The sequence below is a fragment of the Trachemys scripta genome, chromosome 3, assembly GCF_013100865.1.
Source record: "Trachemys scripta elegans isolate TJP31775 chromosome 3, CAS_Tse_1.0, whole genome shotgun sequence".
In the NCBI taxonomy this organism is placed as follows: domain Eukaryota; kingdom Metazoa; phylum Chordata; order Testudines; family Emydidae; genus Trachemys; species Trachemys scripta.
Window position 1 is genome coordinate 108176112 of NC_048300.1, and position 17551 is coordinate 108193662.

Here is a 17551-nt window from a genome sequence, read left to right on the forward strand (position 1 = left end):
CTGTTTCGCTTCGTTTGACCCTTTGACCTCACTCCTGTCCCTGTTCTTTTATTAGTTGTCCCCCGTAATTTTTTGGTCTCCAGGTCCTGTGGACCCCCCCTTAGGCTGGGGGGGATCCTTTAGCAGTAGGCGGGCTTTGCCCACCCACTTTCTGGATCCCAATAGGTCTAGTCACTTAGGGAACAGAAAACTACTCATCCAGTGACCAGTATATTTGCCCTCTACCAAACTCCTGTACCCCACTGGTCTGGGTCTGTCACACTATGTCATGCCAAGAGTCCTAGACTTGTGATATCAGAAGTAACTCAGCCAATCATGCCATTACTCTATAGCTAATTTGCATGCAATTTCATTGGCTGTTTGAGGGAGACTGCACAGATCATAGATTACTTGGCCTAATTGTCACACCTGTGTGCCCATACAACTCTCAAACACAACTCAGCCAGCACACATCCTCCCCACACAAAAATCAACACATCTATGCAAAATAACACAACCAGCACACACACTAACCCCAAACTTTCCTCTGAAGTCTAGAATGTCTCTGGGTGAAGTGATGGAAACAGCTACAAGCATGGGGAGCGCTCTTTTTGTTCATAATATCACCAGATTCAGTTTTCCCCAGGATTTGCAGTCTGTTACTGTCCAATTTTTAATCTCTCAGACATTTTTGGCTTTTTTACATACATAACTCTATGAATTACACACATGCAACAGCACAGGCTTTCAGCTACTAGTAATGAAATCTTTGGGCCAGTGATTATCTCTCTCCATGTGTGTGCAGTGCCTAATGCAATGGGACCCCGGTTTTGATGGGGCACCTTTAGCCTCTCCCATAATATAAGCAAAAGCAGCATTGAAGTCAGTTGCAAAACTCCTATTGATTTCAAGGGGGCCAGAATTTAGCTATCCAGTACAGGCATTTTATAACTTACATGCTGTAGATGGATTTAGTAACATTTAATTTTTCTGTCGTGTTGTACAAGTTAGCAGACTGGTGGATAGAAGGATGGCCAGTAGTTCGGGCACTAATTTAGGACTTGAGTAGACCTGAGTTCAGTAACCTGCTCTTGCGGAGACATTTTTGGGTGATATTGGGCAAATCACATGGCCTCAGTTCCCCACATGTAAAATGGGGATAATTGCACAGCCTACCTCGCAGGGATGTTGAAAGGATAATTACATTAAAGACTGTGAGGTGTTCAGTTACTACAGTAATAAGGGTCTTGTGAGACTCCTAGACAGATACTGATGTGCTGCTGAGTTTATCTGAAAGGCTAGCACTGCCCAAGAGGATGGGAAGATGATGCACGTACACAAATCTCAAAATCATTTTGTTTTCTACATCTATGTCAATACCACTCAGGCACCATTTTGTAAAGGCCGGGATTATATCCAGACACTTTGTATCATGTCAATTATGGTTCTGTGAAATTCCTGCATCAGGAAAGTTGCTAATTATTACAATCAAAATCATAGTTAATCATATTTGACAGTTATCCTGTTTATTTACATAGAATTCACCTAGTTTAATAGATTGCCTTATTGATATATTTTTTTTAACACTACAAATTGTGTTTAAATGCTGATTGCTCATACTTGCTGGTTACAAAGATTCAGTGGAATTTAAAGGGCCTGATACAGGATTGTAAAACTGATTAAATGCTGGCCTGGAAAACAAATTTGATTGGTGAATTTTTGTTTCTTCTTTAGCTCACTGATAAACTATTACTAAAGTGAATAAATGTTTCATGAAACATTCAGTCTGGTAGGAGCAATAATTAGAGCCTGATCCAAAGCCCAGTGGAAGAGTCATTGACGTCAATGGGCTATGGTTCCAGCCCTACTGAGCCAGACTAACAGGTTTAAACCCATTTGTCCACTGAACTCAGATCAAAATCAGAAATTAATTAGATAGCCTCCATTTCTGTACATCACAAAACCATCACATCATTTAATTCTCTGTTCAAGAGAGGTCCAGGACTGGAATAACAGATGTTTTAAGCCAGATTGTAGAGCAGCGGTCGGCAACCTTTCAAAAGTGGTATGCCGAGTCTTCATTTAATCACTCTAATGTAAGGTTTCGCGTGCCAGTAATACATTTTAACGTTTTTAGAAGGTCTCTTTCTATAAGTCTATAATATATAACTAAACTATTGTTGTATGTAAATTAAATAAGGTTTTTAAAATTAAATCAAAATGCAGAGCCCCCCGGACCGGTGGCCAGGATCTGGGCAGTGTGAGTGCCACTGAAAATCAGCTTGCGTGCCGCCTTCGGCATGCATGCCATAGATTGCCTACCCTTGTTGTAGAGCATTGATAGATTCCCTGTGTAGTAAAAACTTGAAGAAACTACTGATTATTATGCAAAACATGCCTGTGCTACTGTTACCTCATCCTCCCGCCTTCTCTGACCCCATTTGTGTTTCATTCATCGGTTGTATCTTGTCATAATTAGGGTGTGCAGACGTCCTGTTTTTAAAGGGACTCCTGCAGGTGTCCTGACTTTTTTTCTTAAAAAAAATTGTCCCATATTTTCTGTCTCTCCCTCATCAGTACTGGTGGGTCCTCCTAAGAGATGAGCTCTGCAAAGACACAGGCCAAGTCATCCCTTACTCCACTCCTCCTGTCCTACAGCTGGAAGCAGCTCCCGTCCCTTCCCTCCTGCACAGTGCCGAAAGGCTGCCGCTGATCATATTCTGGTGTAAGCCCTGGCTGAAATCTGGAGAGGGAGATACGTGACCCTGCATGCCCCCCCTCGTGTTGCCTCAGGAAGACGTGGTGCCAGGTACCAGCAGAGGCGAGTCCATCCCAGGGGCCCAGCCAGGCATGGAGGCCAGAGAGCGCCAGGCAGGGAGGGTCGGATTGGTCGGTCACTCCCCCCCCCATGTGAAAGAGGTGTACGGGAATATGTATGTGTGAGACATCTCCCTGTGTGAACCCTAAAGCCTTAAAGATAAGAAGGTAAATAAAAAGAATCCAACTCTGCAGTATTTCTTTTTAATAGGGGTTCTGTCAACTTTATGTTAATTTGAACACTTTTACTGCATAATTCTGATTGATTGCCGTTGAACTTGCTTGAATACGAGTAATTTCACCAGGTGTCCCGTATTCAGCATAGGGAAATATGGTCACCCTAGTAATAAACCCTGATTACAGGCTCAGATATTGTCTTCTTTTTGCTACTTCTAGCAATCTTCTGTTTACTACAGTATCCTTGCTTGGAGTCCCTAGGCTTAACTGCAGTATTACCAATAATATACTATACTACTACAGTGACAGTCTACATTTCCTGGTTCAGCCACATGCTATTAGTCTGTTGCTTTCCTGACCATTAATGGTGCTGAGAGAAATGAGGTAGGTGAGGTAATATCTTTTATTCGCCCAATACTTCAAACATTAAAAGTGCTTGCCATTAAAAACCATCCCCAAAATCCTCATTTGGTAGCTAGTACTATGAAACTATTTCCTCCAACAACTTTATCCTAAAAAACTCACAATGCCTAGTTTTATAAAAGGGGAAAAAATAAAACCCAAGGCAGAGTTATCCTTCAGTGAGCTGAATGAAACATAGAAATCCAGTAATATGGCACCTTTTTATTAATTGGTAATTCTCAATCAGTCACTAACACTGAGAAGCTACCTAGCTAACACTCAGTGTGCTTTGAATTCTGTGGATGCTAGATATGAACCACTGAGAAGGAGATGATCAAGAAACACTCAGGAAGAGTTTGATTTCAGACCAGTATAATTTAGGAGTAATTTCACTGAAATCAATAGAGCTCAATCAGTTTAGAACAGCTGTGAGATCAAAATAAAGGCCTCAAGAATTTGAAGGGAAAAAACCTGCTGTTATGAGTGTGTAAGACACCAACTAATGTTAACGGTCATATTTATCTTACAGGCTGAGAAAGGCAAGCAGCCAAATGCCAAAGGAAAAGCCTGAGATAATATTTACACTCGTTTCTTCTCACTTTAGTTCTTAGCATAACTAATGTTTAACAATGCCAGTCTGAATCATCTGAATCAGTTTTCTTTTCGTGTAAATTGTGGCCTCATAATTGTACAAAGGGCACAGTGAATATTATTCATTACAAGAAGTGATTTTTTTTTTCCCCCCTGGGTTCCCCCAAAGAGCATGGCAGTGCTTGTCCCCATGTCCTTGATAGTTCAAACAAATGAATACTTCTCCAGTTAGTGGGGAAAGAAGATAAGCACACTTGCATTGCAATCTATTAACAGAGCTAAAGCATATAGAACAATTATTTTATAGCTGAGGTCAAATTTTGTCCTCAGATAAGCGGGCGAAAGTCTCACTGACTATAATGGGCATTTTGCCCATTTATCAGAGGGCAGAACTGAGCCTACAGATGGTATAATTTTAGATATGATTATCACACTGTTTCCCAATCAAGTTCTTTAAAGAGCAAAATATTTATTTTGACTGAAAGTAGATGTTGCTAGGGTTTGAATGGAGATGACGGTTAAAACTGTCTACATTCTTTCCTCTAAGTGAAAATAGATCCCTTCTTTTAAGATTACTTGGAAGTGATTGTATTTTCTAGGACTGACTGAATTTTTTTCTGATGGAAAGTTTTCATGAAAAGTGGCTGCTTCCCTCAAATTTCTTTTGGTGGAAAACTGAACACCCAGATATTTTTGATGTTTTGGTAAATTTTTAGGCATTTTCTGGGTTTTATTTTATATTTACTTACTTACAAACAGAATTATTTTTGTTTTCATGGAGGCTTTTTTATTAGAAAATTTCTATTTTCCAACCAACTCTACTATTCTCATAGTTATGGCCCTACCAAATTCATGGTCCATTTTGGTCAATTTCACAGTCATAGGAGTTTTAAAATAATAAATTTCATTATTTCAGCTATTTAAATCAGAAATTTCAGGGTGTTGTAATTGCAGGGAACCTGACTCAAGAAGGAGTTGTGAGGGGGGTCGCAAGGTTATTGTAGGGGGGATTGCGGGACTGCTACCCTTACTTCTGTGCTGCTGCTGGTCGTACTGCTGCCTTCAGAGCTGGGCAGCTGGGGAAATAAGGATGGTATGGTATGGTATTGCCACCCTTACTCCTGTGCTGCTGCTGGCAGGGCGCTGCCTTCAGAGCTGGGCATCTGGCCAACAGCTGCTGCTCTCTGGGCACCCAGTTCTAAAGGCAGTGCAGAAGTAAGGGTGGCAATACCACAACCCCCTAAAATAACCTTGTGACTACCCCCGCCCCACAACTCCCTTTTGGGTCAGGGCCCCCAATTTGAGAAATGCTAGTCTTCCCCGTGAGATCTGCATAGTAGAGGGTAAAAGCACACACAAGACCAGATTTCACAGTCTGTGACATGTTTTTCATGGCTGTGAATTTGGTAGGGCCCTACTCATAGTGGAGTGAGCTTAGTGCTTATCCAGATGTGTTGTGGTCTGATTGCTTTTAAGAAAGCAGTCCTCCAGAATGCTTTGGGCAGCTTCCCGACCTGGGGCATATGCTACATTTTGACAATTTTTTTCCATCATAATTTTTTGCCAGAAAAAAGCTTTGCTGTGAGTATAGAATGAAATATTCTAAACACATCTGACTCCACCCCTGTATACTTGCAGATGAGATTGGATTTCTGCCACTAACTGTTTTCTTTTACATTAAAAATACTTTTCTTACTTATGCCTCTGCACATTGGACATGCAGAGACCAGGATGTCTGGAACTGGCGCAGAAATGTGTACCCCATGCACAAAAGAACCCAGCTCCAAAGGGGATTCTTCTGAGGCGGTGGAGGGGAATTTTGGAGGTAGGATGAGGGAGATGGCAGGACAAGACCAGATGATCTATGTCTAGGCAGCTCTATCAGCCGTCCTTCTTTGGAGCCTGCAGCATTGCTTGTTTTCCATAGTTCTGTCTCATTGTTTCTGGCACAGTTTGACTGATGTTTCTGCCTATTGCTCGTGTGATGTATGTAACTGACCCCAAGAATTACAGGGTGTTGACTATATTTTTAATACATGGCAAAAGTTCCTGGAGCCTTGGACAGAGAGGCTTTAGCATTTTGTATAAATCTCAGATGCAGGATTGTCATTGGCAGTGTGAAGCTCCTATATAGGGGGACTTTATTTGTTTTACCAATACGGTGAACACTTGAAAATGTAGCAGAGGATTGCCGACTTCTACAAAATGTTCAGTAGGGCCAGAGTCACCTTAGACCCACAATAAGCTTCGAGGTCTGATTCCTTTTATCTATTTCTTCTGCTCACACTTCCTCCTGAAGGTTCACTGTGCTCTGTTGGCCCAGTAGGAGGAGTGAGTTTCGGAAGGGAAGGGCTGCCACTGAATGCCTAGTTAGCTAACTAAGGGACTCCTAGCTCAAATGTTACCCTCACCTGCTGCTGCAGTTTGAGGACAGAAACTGTGTTTAAGATGGATTCAAACCACTAAGGGCTTTAGAGATCAAAGCTAGCACCTTGAGCTATACCAGGAAGGAAACAGGAAGCTAGTGCAGTTGCTTAGGAGTCCAGTATCTTTCTGATGCTAAACCTGCTAGGCAGGTGCACAGCCGCATCCTGCATCAGCTTTAGCTTCTGAGTGCTTTTCAAGTGTAACCCCATGAACATCTCATTATAGCAAGAAGTCACAAGAGGATGGATCACAATGGCAAGTTCCAGACCCATGACAAAGGTCACAGATGTCTAGCCAGACATATGAAAGGGGCATTTATTGGGATAGCCTTTTCCCAAAATCCTCCAGCTACCTGCTACTGGATCTACTCATTATAGTTATCAGTCATCTGTGATCCTGGAGGTACATGTAACTGATCATAAACTAACAATGCATTGTAACAGCCTCAAGTTTAATACCTCTTTTTTTTTTTTTTGCCTTGCAAAAGCCAACCTTGGGACATTAGCCTAGTGTTTATAAGTGTTTGGAATGTCCTGTACCTTGTGTGGATAGGTAGCAACCTGCAAACACTTGCACACCTCCCCATGCAATTTCTTGCTTAAGCGAAAAGTATTCATCTTTGCAGGAGGAAGGCCAATCAAATTTGCAAAGGCACATATGGTATAAAAGAAATCATGAATTGGACACACATACATGTAGGACTTCTAAAGTTGTTCCGAAACCCTTGTATAACCCATTTCATCTGTATTTCCTTCCTGGAATTGTGTATCAGTTTGTTGGCTGATTAGTGTATTCAACTGACAGGAAGGATTACCTGTAACTTGAATGACATAGTAGTGAACTTTGCACCCGTAGGATGAAATCTTTGCTGAAGTCAATAGGAGTTTTGCCATTGGCTTTATGGGGCCAGGATTTAACTCTTACTATTTAAGCAAATCTGGAGGTAGCAGCTCACTCAATGTAACATTTTAATCAGCTGTTTTCCCTTTCTCCTTTTCTACCACTTAAAATATAGAAGATTTCTTCACTTTCCAAAAATTGTTAATTCTAGTTCTGAACAATTGTTTACTGGACTGTACCAAAATCTAGGACTGTACTATCAAACTATATTGGAAGGGTGAGTTTAAAAGTAGTGAAGAAGCAAGCTAGAAAGAGACAAGAAACAAAAGCTAAATACACTTCTTAGACTCATCATGAGGGCTACTTTAGCAAACCGTAACAACCTTAACTATAGTGGTGTTAACTCCCCCTGTCCCCACAAAAACCACACACACTATCATTAAGGTCATAAAAATTGTGCATAGCTTTAAACAATAAAGGAAGCAGGAAGACAAAGGAAAACCATGTGGATGAATGGCAAGACAAAAAAGTTTATTCAAGCAAAAAATGCACCCTTAAAAAATTCTTTACCACAGATAGTAATACTAAGGAAGATCGCTATCCCAAAGCTTGTTGTTGAAAGTAATAAAGAAGAAGTACTGTCAGGGATTGAGGAGTTAAAGGGGACATACTATCCTAGAACAAACTGATAATTCAGTGGGAGCAAGATCAAACCCTTAAAATCCAATATCAAGTGGTATCAATCCAGGAGTACTGAAAGAATTAAAGAGAGTGGTTGAGCTGTTAAAAAAACCTATTAAGAAAGCAGTCATCCAGTGAGAGGCAAACTTTTGTCTTGACTAGAAATTTGTGAATAGATGGAAAACAGGGTAGGAATATATTGTCAGTTTTCAACATGGAAGGAAGTTAATGGTAGGGTATTCCAAGGAATTGTACTAAGACTGTATTATTTAACATGTATTACTTATCTGGAAAATGAGGACAAGTGGACAACAGCAGTGGTAAAATTTGCAGATGAAATTATTTAGGTCACCCATAGAGAAACCTGCAAGGAAGTTAAGAGGGACCTAACAAAGCTAGCTGAGTGAACATTGTGATGGCATATGAAATTCAATATAGACATTTGGAGGGAGGGATAGCTCAGAGGTTTGAGCATCGGCCTGCTAAACCCAGTGTTGTGAGTTCAATCCTTGAGGGGGCCATTTAGGGATCTGGGGCAAAATCAGTACTTGGTCCTGCTAGTGAAAGCAGGGGGCTGGACTCAATGACCTTTCAAGGTCCCTTCCAGTTCTAGGAGATGGGATATCTCCATTATTATTATTATATAAAAATATCATTCTGTATAATAATAATTATAATAACAGAATTGGGGAAATTTCTATCTACTGTATCTAGTCCTCAACTTTCCACAAACCCTTGGAGATACCCCATTCAAGAACTGACCCAGCATGTTCCTATTTTATCTTTGAAGATCTGGCTTCATTACAGCATAAAGTGATTTGGCTGTTACATTCATTCTGAATGTCTTAGTTGGAAATATCTGGCTATTTCTCCCATTAAGGCAATGGAAAAAAAATAGTAGTGATGCTTTTGATTTTTTTTTTTAATTTAAATTTACATATGGGAGATAAAGTTCATACTCATCTCTTAATGCAATCAGAAAGCAGAGATTTACATATCCAGATGCTATCTAGCTGGCTCATTAGAGGCAAACAATACTTCCCACTGAACTCAGCTGCAGCCAGTCAGAATGAATACATTACTCATATAATTCACTAAGCAAACTTCATGTTTTGAGGAGATAAACAACAGAAATTTAGTGATTTGTAGCAGTTATTTTCAGCCAGTCCTTAAGCCAAAAATTTAGTTTTATATAATAGCAGAAATTTTACTACTCGAACGTTTTTATGGAGAAACAGATGTTGCTTTGTGACAGAGGAACCCAGCCTTCAAAATGAGCAGCGTGTCTTGTATAACCTCTCCCCCCACGATACACTGAAACTTTGTCAGAATGGGATATATTTATAAAATAACTTGATTCTGTCCATTTAGGGCTTGTCAACACTGCAGGTTACTGTGCAGCAAGCCAGGGTGTGAATCTGCAGCACACCAGGTTGCTGTGCAGCAAAGGCCATGTGGACGCTGTTATCGCTCATAGGAAGTCCCAGAGTGTGGCTTGGCACTATTTGAAAATGTCCACATAGGAGGTTACTGCGTGGCAAGCTGGTGTTTGGCAAGCCCATAGTTTCAAGCACCTCACAATCTTTAATGTGTTTATCCTCAATACTGAGGTAGGAAAGTACTGTTATCCCCATTTTACAGGCAGATAACTGGGGCACAGAGAGACAGTGGACTCATCCTCACTGCAGTGTTAGCTCAAATTATCTACACTGGTTAACTCCTCTTGAGTCAGGCTAGTTCAAGTGTGAGTAACCACACTGCAAAATGCCACTCGGGCTGCCTGCAGTGATTGGAATAGTGGCATAGTGTAGCGAAGTCCCCACTTCATTGCTAGCTCCAGCATCAACAGCACTCGCCGTTTAATCCACATCCACTGATGGACCAGCTCGCTCACAGTTTAAAAAGCCATTTAACTTGAGCTGGTGATTTGTGTGTGCAGAGGAGAGTCCGGTTAGAGGCAACATTCAAGTTATGCCACAAGCTAACACTGCAAGGTCACACTAAGTCCGTGGCAGAGCAGAGGCTTGAACCCAGATCTCCAAAGTCCTAGACTAGCACACTAATTACCAGTCCATCTTTCCTCTGTGATTGGTCGCTCAGGGTCCAGTTCAAAGGAAGCACTCTGTTTATGGAAATAACTGTTCAGTATGGCAGACAACTAACTGAAGTTTCCAGATCACAACTGGTTCTAATGGGGTATTTCAATCACCCTGTCATCTGCTGGGAGAGCAATACAGCAATGCACAGACAACCCAGGAAGTTTTTGGAAAGTGTTGGGGACAACTTCCTGATACAAGTGCTGGAGGAACCAACTAGGAGCCGTGCTCCTCTTGTCCTGCTGCTCACAAACAGGGAATAATTGGTAGGGGAAGTAGAAGTGGGTGGCAATCTAGGCAGCAGTGACCATGAGATGGTTGAGTTCAGGATCCTCACAAAAGGAAGAAAGGAGAGTAGCAAAATACAGACCCTGGACTTCAGAAAAGCAGACTTAGACTCCCTTAGGGAACTGATGGGCAGGATCCCCTGGGAGATTAATATGAGGGGGAAAGGAGTCCAGGAGAGCTGGCAGTATTTTAAAGAAGCCTTATTGAGGGCGCAGGAACAAGCCATCCCAATGTGCAGAAAGAATAGCAAATATGGCAGGTGACCAGCTTGGCTTAACAGTGAAATCTTCGGTGAGCTTAAACTCAAAAAGGAAGCTTAAAAGAAGTGGAAATTTGGACAGATGACAAGGGAGGGGTATAAAAATGTTGCTAGTGCATGCAGGGGTGTAATCAGGAAGGCCAAGGCAAGGCACAGTTGGAATTGCAGCTAGCAAGGGATGTGAAGGGTAACAAGAAGGATTTCTACAGGTATGTTAGCAACAAGAAGATGGTCAGGGAAAGTGTGGGACCCTTACTGAATGGGGGAGGCAATCTAGTGACAGGTGATGTGAAAAAAGCTGAAGTACTCAATGCTTTTTTTGCCTCTGTCTTCACAGACAAGGTCAGCTCCGAGACTGCTGCACTGGGCAACACAGTATGGGGAGGTGCTGAGCAGCCCTTAGTGGTGAAAGAACAGGTTAAGGACTATTTAGAAAAGCTGGACATGCACAAGTCTATGGGTACAGATCTAATGCATCCAAGGGTGCTGAGGGAGTTGGCGGATGTGATTGCAGAGCCATTGGCCATTATCTTTGAAAATTCATGGCAGTCGGGGGAGGACCCAGATGATTGGAAAAAGACTACTATAGTGTCCGTCTTTAAAAAAGGGAAGAAAGAGAACCCAGGGAACTACAGACTGGTCAGCCTCACTTCAGTCCCCGGCAAAGTCATGGAGCAGGTCCTCAAGGAACCTATTTTGAAGCACTTGGAGGAGAGAAAGGTGATTGGGAATAATCAACATGGATTCACCAAGGGCAAGTCATGGTGACCAACTTGATTGCCTTCTATGATGAGATAACTGGCTCTGTAGATATGGGGAAAGTGGTGGATGTGATATATCTTGACTTTAGCAAAGCTTTTGATGCGGTCTCCCACAGTATTCTTGCCAGCATGTTAAAGAAGTATGGATTGGATGAATGACTATAAGGTGGCTAGAAAGCTGGCTAGATCAACAGGCTCAATGGGTAGTGATCAACGGCTCAATGTCTAGTTGGCAGCCGGTATCAAGCAGTATCAGGGGCTGGTTTTGTTCAACATCTTTATTAATGATCTGGATGATGGAATGGATTGCACCCTCAGCAAATTCGCAGATGACACTAAGCTGGGGGGAGAGGTAGATATGCTGGAGGGTAGGGATAAGATCCAGAGTGACCTAGACGAATTGGAGGATTGGGCCAAAAGAAATCTGATGCGGTTCAACAACAAGTGCAGGGTCCTGCACTTAGGAAGTAAGAATCCCATGCACTGCTACAGGCTGGGGACCGACTGGCTAAGCAGCAGTTCTGCAGAAAAGGACCTGGGGATTACAGTGGATGAGAAGCTGGATATGAGTCAGCAGTGTGCCCTTGTTGCCAAGAAGGCCAATGGCATATTGGGCTGTATTAGTGAGAGCATTGCCAGCAGATCGAGGGAAGTGATTATTCCCCTCTATTTGGCACTGGTGAGGCCACACCTGGAGTATTGTGTCCAGTTTTGGTCCCCCCACTACAGAAGGGATGTGGACAAATTGGAGAGAGTCCAGCGGAGGGCAACGGAAATGATTAGGGGGCAGGGGCACATGACTTATGAGGAGAGGCTGAGGGAACTATGGTTATTTAGTCTGCAGAAGAGAAGAGTGAGGGGGGATTTGATAGCAGACTTCAACTACCTGAAGTGGGGTTCCAAAGAGTATGGATCTCGGCTGTTCTCAGTAGTGGCAGATGACAGAACAAGAAGCACTGGTCTTAAGTTGCAGTGGGGGAGGTCTAGGTTGGATATTAGGAAACACTATTTCACTAGTATCAGGGGGTAGCCGTGTTAGTCTGTATCTACAAAAACAACAAGGAGTCTGGTGGCACCTTAAAGACTAACAGATTTATTTGGGCATAAGCTATCGTGGGTAAAAACCTCACTTCTTCGGATGCATATTTCACTAGGAGGGTGGTGAAGCACTGGAATGGGTTGCCTAGGGAGGTGGTGGAATCTCCATCCTTAGAGGTGTTTAAGGTCTGGCTTGACAGGGGGCTCACTGGGATGATTTAGTTGGGGTTGGTCCTGCTTTGAGCAGGGGATTGGACTAGATGACCTCCTGAGGTCTTTTCCAACCCTAATATTCTATGATTAGCATGTTTTTTGGATGGGAAAACCTGGCTTAGTATACATTGTCAGTAGCAAAATTGATGTTTTAGATTATTCATAAATTTCAACATGTATTAATGTAAAAACTCCCCTCCCTCTCAGCCAGAACAGTTGTATTAGGCCATGAACCTTGCCTCTTCTGAATGTTATTGAGGACAAGTAGTCAATATCTTCATCAGTAGGAGCTGCATGGGTAATGCCTTATCCACAATTTGAATACCAAGCACTTCCTAATTTAATTATCAAGTAGCTTGGGAATTTGCTCATATTTTAGAAGTTTATCTTTATATGCAGACACTCATGGACAGAGATGTAATTCATAGCAGAGCTGGAGAAGAAATGATTGCTAGTTACTGGAAAAACATCTCCTGTTATTGAACATCAGTGGAGCTAAATTTGGGATATTGTTAAAACTAGTGAAACTTTTAATAAAACTCAGATTAATTTCAGAGAACTTGGAATCCATTCTGTCCTCCCTTCCCCCCATGCTTGGCCTCCATGAAAATGCTCTAGTGGGCTTCTAGATTTAGAAGATGTGCATAGTGGAGATGTTAATTTAAAATATACCAGACAAAGTGTAATTAGTGTCCTGTTCATTTCAGTGTTAAGTTTGCTTTTATATCTTTGTCAGTTAATACTATCTGTATTGATATCACTATATCTTGCACTCTGAATTATTTACTGAAGATTAATTTGTTTGTGTATTCTTATAGCCGCAGATCTGGCCAGTATACAATGAACCATGACAACTCTAAGAAGTCCACAGAGAGGCCACAAATGGACCGCTCAAGTTCCCAGGATTCCTTGGATGAGTTGTCTATGGATGACTATTGGAAAGAACTTGAAAACATCCATGAAACCAGCAAAAATAATCATAGAGACCAAGAAGTGGTTGTGGTGAAAGAGCCTGATGGTAACATTTTGGTGAACGATTATTTTGGTGGCCCCTGATTTTGAGACACCTTAGGATTTATTTTCAGAGGTGCTGAGGACCCAACAACTCCAAATGAGTCAATAGGAGCTACTCAGCACTTCTACAAACCAGGCCTTGGGTGCCTTAAATTGGACACCCAAAAAATGAGGTACCCAAAATTAGTGGCTGCTTCTAAAAAAAAAAAAAAAAAAAAAAAAAAAAAAATCTGTCCTTGGAGAGTTATGCCAGAGGAGATAAAATACCAGTTTTATTTTCCTTAAAAGGTATTTCCAGATGTTCTTTATTTTCAAATTATACTAGTTTAAGCTTTATAGACAGATTTATATTCTTGTATTTAAGAAGAAAAGGATTTGTTAATACTATTAGTAATTACAATAGGTCAGATAAAATTGCATAATGGGCATATAATCTCATGCTTCAGAACAGAAGCCAACCACTGACTGCCTGGGTTTAAGACGCAACAACTCCTACAGTTGTGACATGGTATAATCTATGATGGGGGTTTTAGACCTTCCTGTGAAAAATCAGGTGCCAGTTCCTGTCGGAGACAGGATTATAGATGAGGTGGACTGATCCAATATGGCAACCGCCGACTTTTCCGATAAAGATCCCAAGCCCTGAATACCAGAATGTAAAAGTAATGTAAATGTAAGTAAGGATTTATTTTCAACAGTATGGTGTGTGCTTCCCCTGAAGATACAAAATTGTTAGGAAAACACCCCCCCCACCCTCAATTCTGAAAATGGTAAATTAAAGTTTTGGGGTGGGATTTTCAAAGATGATCAATGAGTTAAGAGTACGAGTCTCATAGACTTTCAAGGGGCCTCGTGCACATGCTATCTCCCTTAGGCACTTCTACCTGAGGGTGGGATTTCAGAAGAAGGTAACAAACTACGCTACAGAAACCTTGTTTCTAGTCCTTACTCCAAATTCTGAACTTCCTGCTTGGGGAAGACTCCAAGTCAATGGGGAGTTTTGGCAGAGTAAGAAGTTCAGGCTATGGCCCCAATGCAGTAACAAATTCGTAATAATGACTCTACCGCTGTTCAGTGAGAGGTCTACTCTTTCACTTTTCCATGAATACGAAGATGCTCACCAGGATTTAAGAGAAACTAGGCTACAATGAATAACAATATTGAAGAGTATGTGCCAGATTCATATCTCAGATAAACTGATGTCAATCCAGGGCTACTCCATTGACTTAACTGAGATGAGAATCCAGCTCTGTATACTTAATGACCATTAAAAACTTGAAGGCACCATCAAAAGTCAGTACAATCCACTCCACATCAGTACAGGGTTTGGTAGTAATTTTTAAACAAGCACCATTATGTAAAAATTTTGTTTGAAGAGTACAGGTTATATTACACTCTTGGTCAATTACAATAATTAACATATGCCTTCTGCCTTTCTGCAATGAACAGTCAATAAAAGACACATTATCAGCTAGAAACAACAAAGCAGTGATCATCTTGCTGGATATCAGTATAGATTAGAGACGTCATCAGTAGAGATAATTAATTAAAAATTGCATTAAAATCGCCTATTAGATTGAATCACCCCTGATCAAATTGAACTAGATCACACTAGTGAAAAACTATAGGAATTAATGTACTAAAAAAACAACAAGGCAAACAAATTTAAGTTAATGGTATAAAAAGATTGAGCACTGAACTATAAATAAAGTGGTGCTGATTAAAGGCTTTCAAGCTTCCTCTCACCCACCCCTTCCACTGGAATAGGGACAGTTGTCAAAGAAACAGATCTTTACTGCTTAGTTAGAAGTTGAAACAGTGAAGAGCAGTAAGGGTCATGTTTGTAAATGGCTTATGAAGGATTAATTCATAAAATTAATAAGCTTGTTACGAGATAGATGGTTATAAGCACCTCCGCAGAAGGTACTATAGACTGTTATAAACCAGCTGTTGACTTGTCAGACTCTATCATAATCTACAGTAATATATATATATATATATATATATTACTGTAGATTATGATAATCACCTATTAACTGGTTTCAGAGTAGCAGCCGTGTTAGTCTGTATCCGCAGAAAGAACAGGAGTACTTGTGGCACCTTAGAGACTAACAAATTTATTAGAGCATAAGCTTTCGTGGACTACAGCCCACTTCTTCGGATGCATACAGAGTGGAATCACTCTGTACTGAACTCAGTGGAATCACTCTGTATCCGAAGAAGTGGGCTGTAGTCCACGAAAGCTTATGCTCTAATAAATTTGTTAGTCTCTAAGGTGCCACAAGTACTCCTGTTCTTTTCACCTATTAACTGTTTAGACACCATAAGCGTCCCCTTAATATAATGTGTGACCATGCTAAGAATTGCTCTCCCCTTGCAGATCCTCCTGGACCTTTTCCTATAGGTTCACACAGACTACACTGTGTAACTTTAACCCACTGTGCTCAGCTACAGAGCTCAGACCCAAAATCTAGCATTCATGTCCTTTGATTTTGCTTTTCTCTCCTGGCACAGAGGGAGAATTGGAAGAAGAGTGGTTAAAGGAAGCTGGGCTGTCAAATCTTTTTGGTGAGAGCACAGGAGATTCCCTAGACAGCATGGTGTTTCTGTCCACATTGACGCGAACTCAAACGGCAGCAGTACAAAAGCGAGTGGAGACTGTCTCACAAACCCTGAGGAAAAAAAACAAGCCGTACCAGGTTCCTGACGTCAGAGATATCTTCAGGCAACAAAGTGATTCAAAGGAAAAAGTAAGCTCCTTAGTGTGGTTTGGCTTTGTTCTGCTCTGCTAAAACACTGGCTGGCCTTTTCAGAAGGGTTCAGTACTGGCCTAACTCTGCTCCCTAAAGTCAATAGCAAAACTCCCATTGACTTCAGTGGCAGCAAAGTTAGGTCAATGCTGAATACTTTTAGCACATAGAGTGGAGTTTTCAAAAGCAAATATTAAACATAAAAAGGAAGAGCTATTCTTCCCTACACAGGAGTAAGCCACACATGGGAAAAGAAACTTGGATTCAGTTTAGGGAGTTGCCTGGTAATTTTTCTGTTGAGAGGGTTGGGGTTTGATCTCTTCTCCCCTCCAGCCTGCCAAAGCTGATCTGATGGTGGCGCAGGGCCATCCGCATGGAGGCCTTGTTCCTTGACATTTGCTTTGTAGCCACTTGTCCTCATTTTTGTTCCTGAGCATTGTACTTCAAGTGGTGGCAGCGAGGTGGAGAAACTGAGACCGGTTGATTTCCCGGTCTTGACTCATCCCTTGACTCATCCTTCTAACACCCTGGAACTAAAATTCTCCAGAGGAAGTTTGTAAGAAACATGCTGCAGAGACAGAACTTCCCCTTCACCAAGATCAAGCTCCTCTCTGCATATGGATGGAGAGGGGAATATGAGACTTGGGACACTTAATTCTGCAAAACATTCTGGGGCCCATTTTGTATGAAACAGGTTATACCAAAAAGTGAAGTTGTGTTCTTCTGTTCTTCTGTTATACACTGTTACACTGTTACTTCGCAGAGGTGGGATAAAACGCAGTTTAGAGCAGTGTCATTTCACTCTTAACTGTGTTAATTCAGCATGAAAAAGGACATTCAAGTTCTTGTATTCAAGCCATAAATTATGCAGCACAAACAAGTACCTGTAATCCTGCAGCATGTACCAAAGAGAAGGGTCTAAATAGAAAAGAAAAAAAATCTTCCTACTACTGTCCCTTCCATGCCACAAAACAGGAGTGAAGCCACTCTGCTGCTGATACTCCAACCTAATACAGCTTCTGCCTATCTTCTATATCCCTCCTCTACCAACAGTAAAGAGGTAGGACAGGAAAAAAGCTAGAGAGTCATGGATCCTTCCATGACATCCTTCCCTGCCATGTCCTCAAAGAGCAGCTGTGTGACTTCACTGAGAGTCCTCTGGAGCTATGCTCTTCATGCACTGGGATTGCATATGCCCTTCAAAAGCCCCCCGCCTCC

At 41.6% G+C, this 17551-nt stretch overlaps 1 protein-coding gene across 7 annotated transcripts in view; it reads left to right on the forward strand.

Moving 5' to 3' along the window:
- ARHGAP18 (Rho GTPase activating protein 18) overlaps positions 1-17551 on the forward strand; it is a 126527-nt gene that overhangs the window by 62632 nt on the left and 46344 nt on the right. For 6 of the 7 annotated variants that reach the window (XM_034765696.1, XM_034765694.1, XM_034765701.1 and 3 more), the window contains 2 exons: positions 13388-13587; positions 16098-16333. In XM_034765696.1, the coding sequence (XP_034621587.1) occupies positions 13388-13587; positions 16098-16333 (436 nt within the window). Of the gene's footprint in view, positions 1-6774; positions 6796-13387; positions 13588-16097; positions 16334-17551 lie in introns of those variants that run through there. The other variant, XM_034765700.1, reaches the window with a different exon arrangement.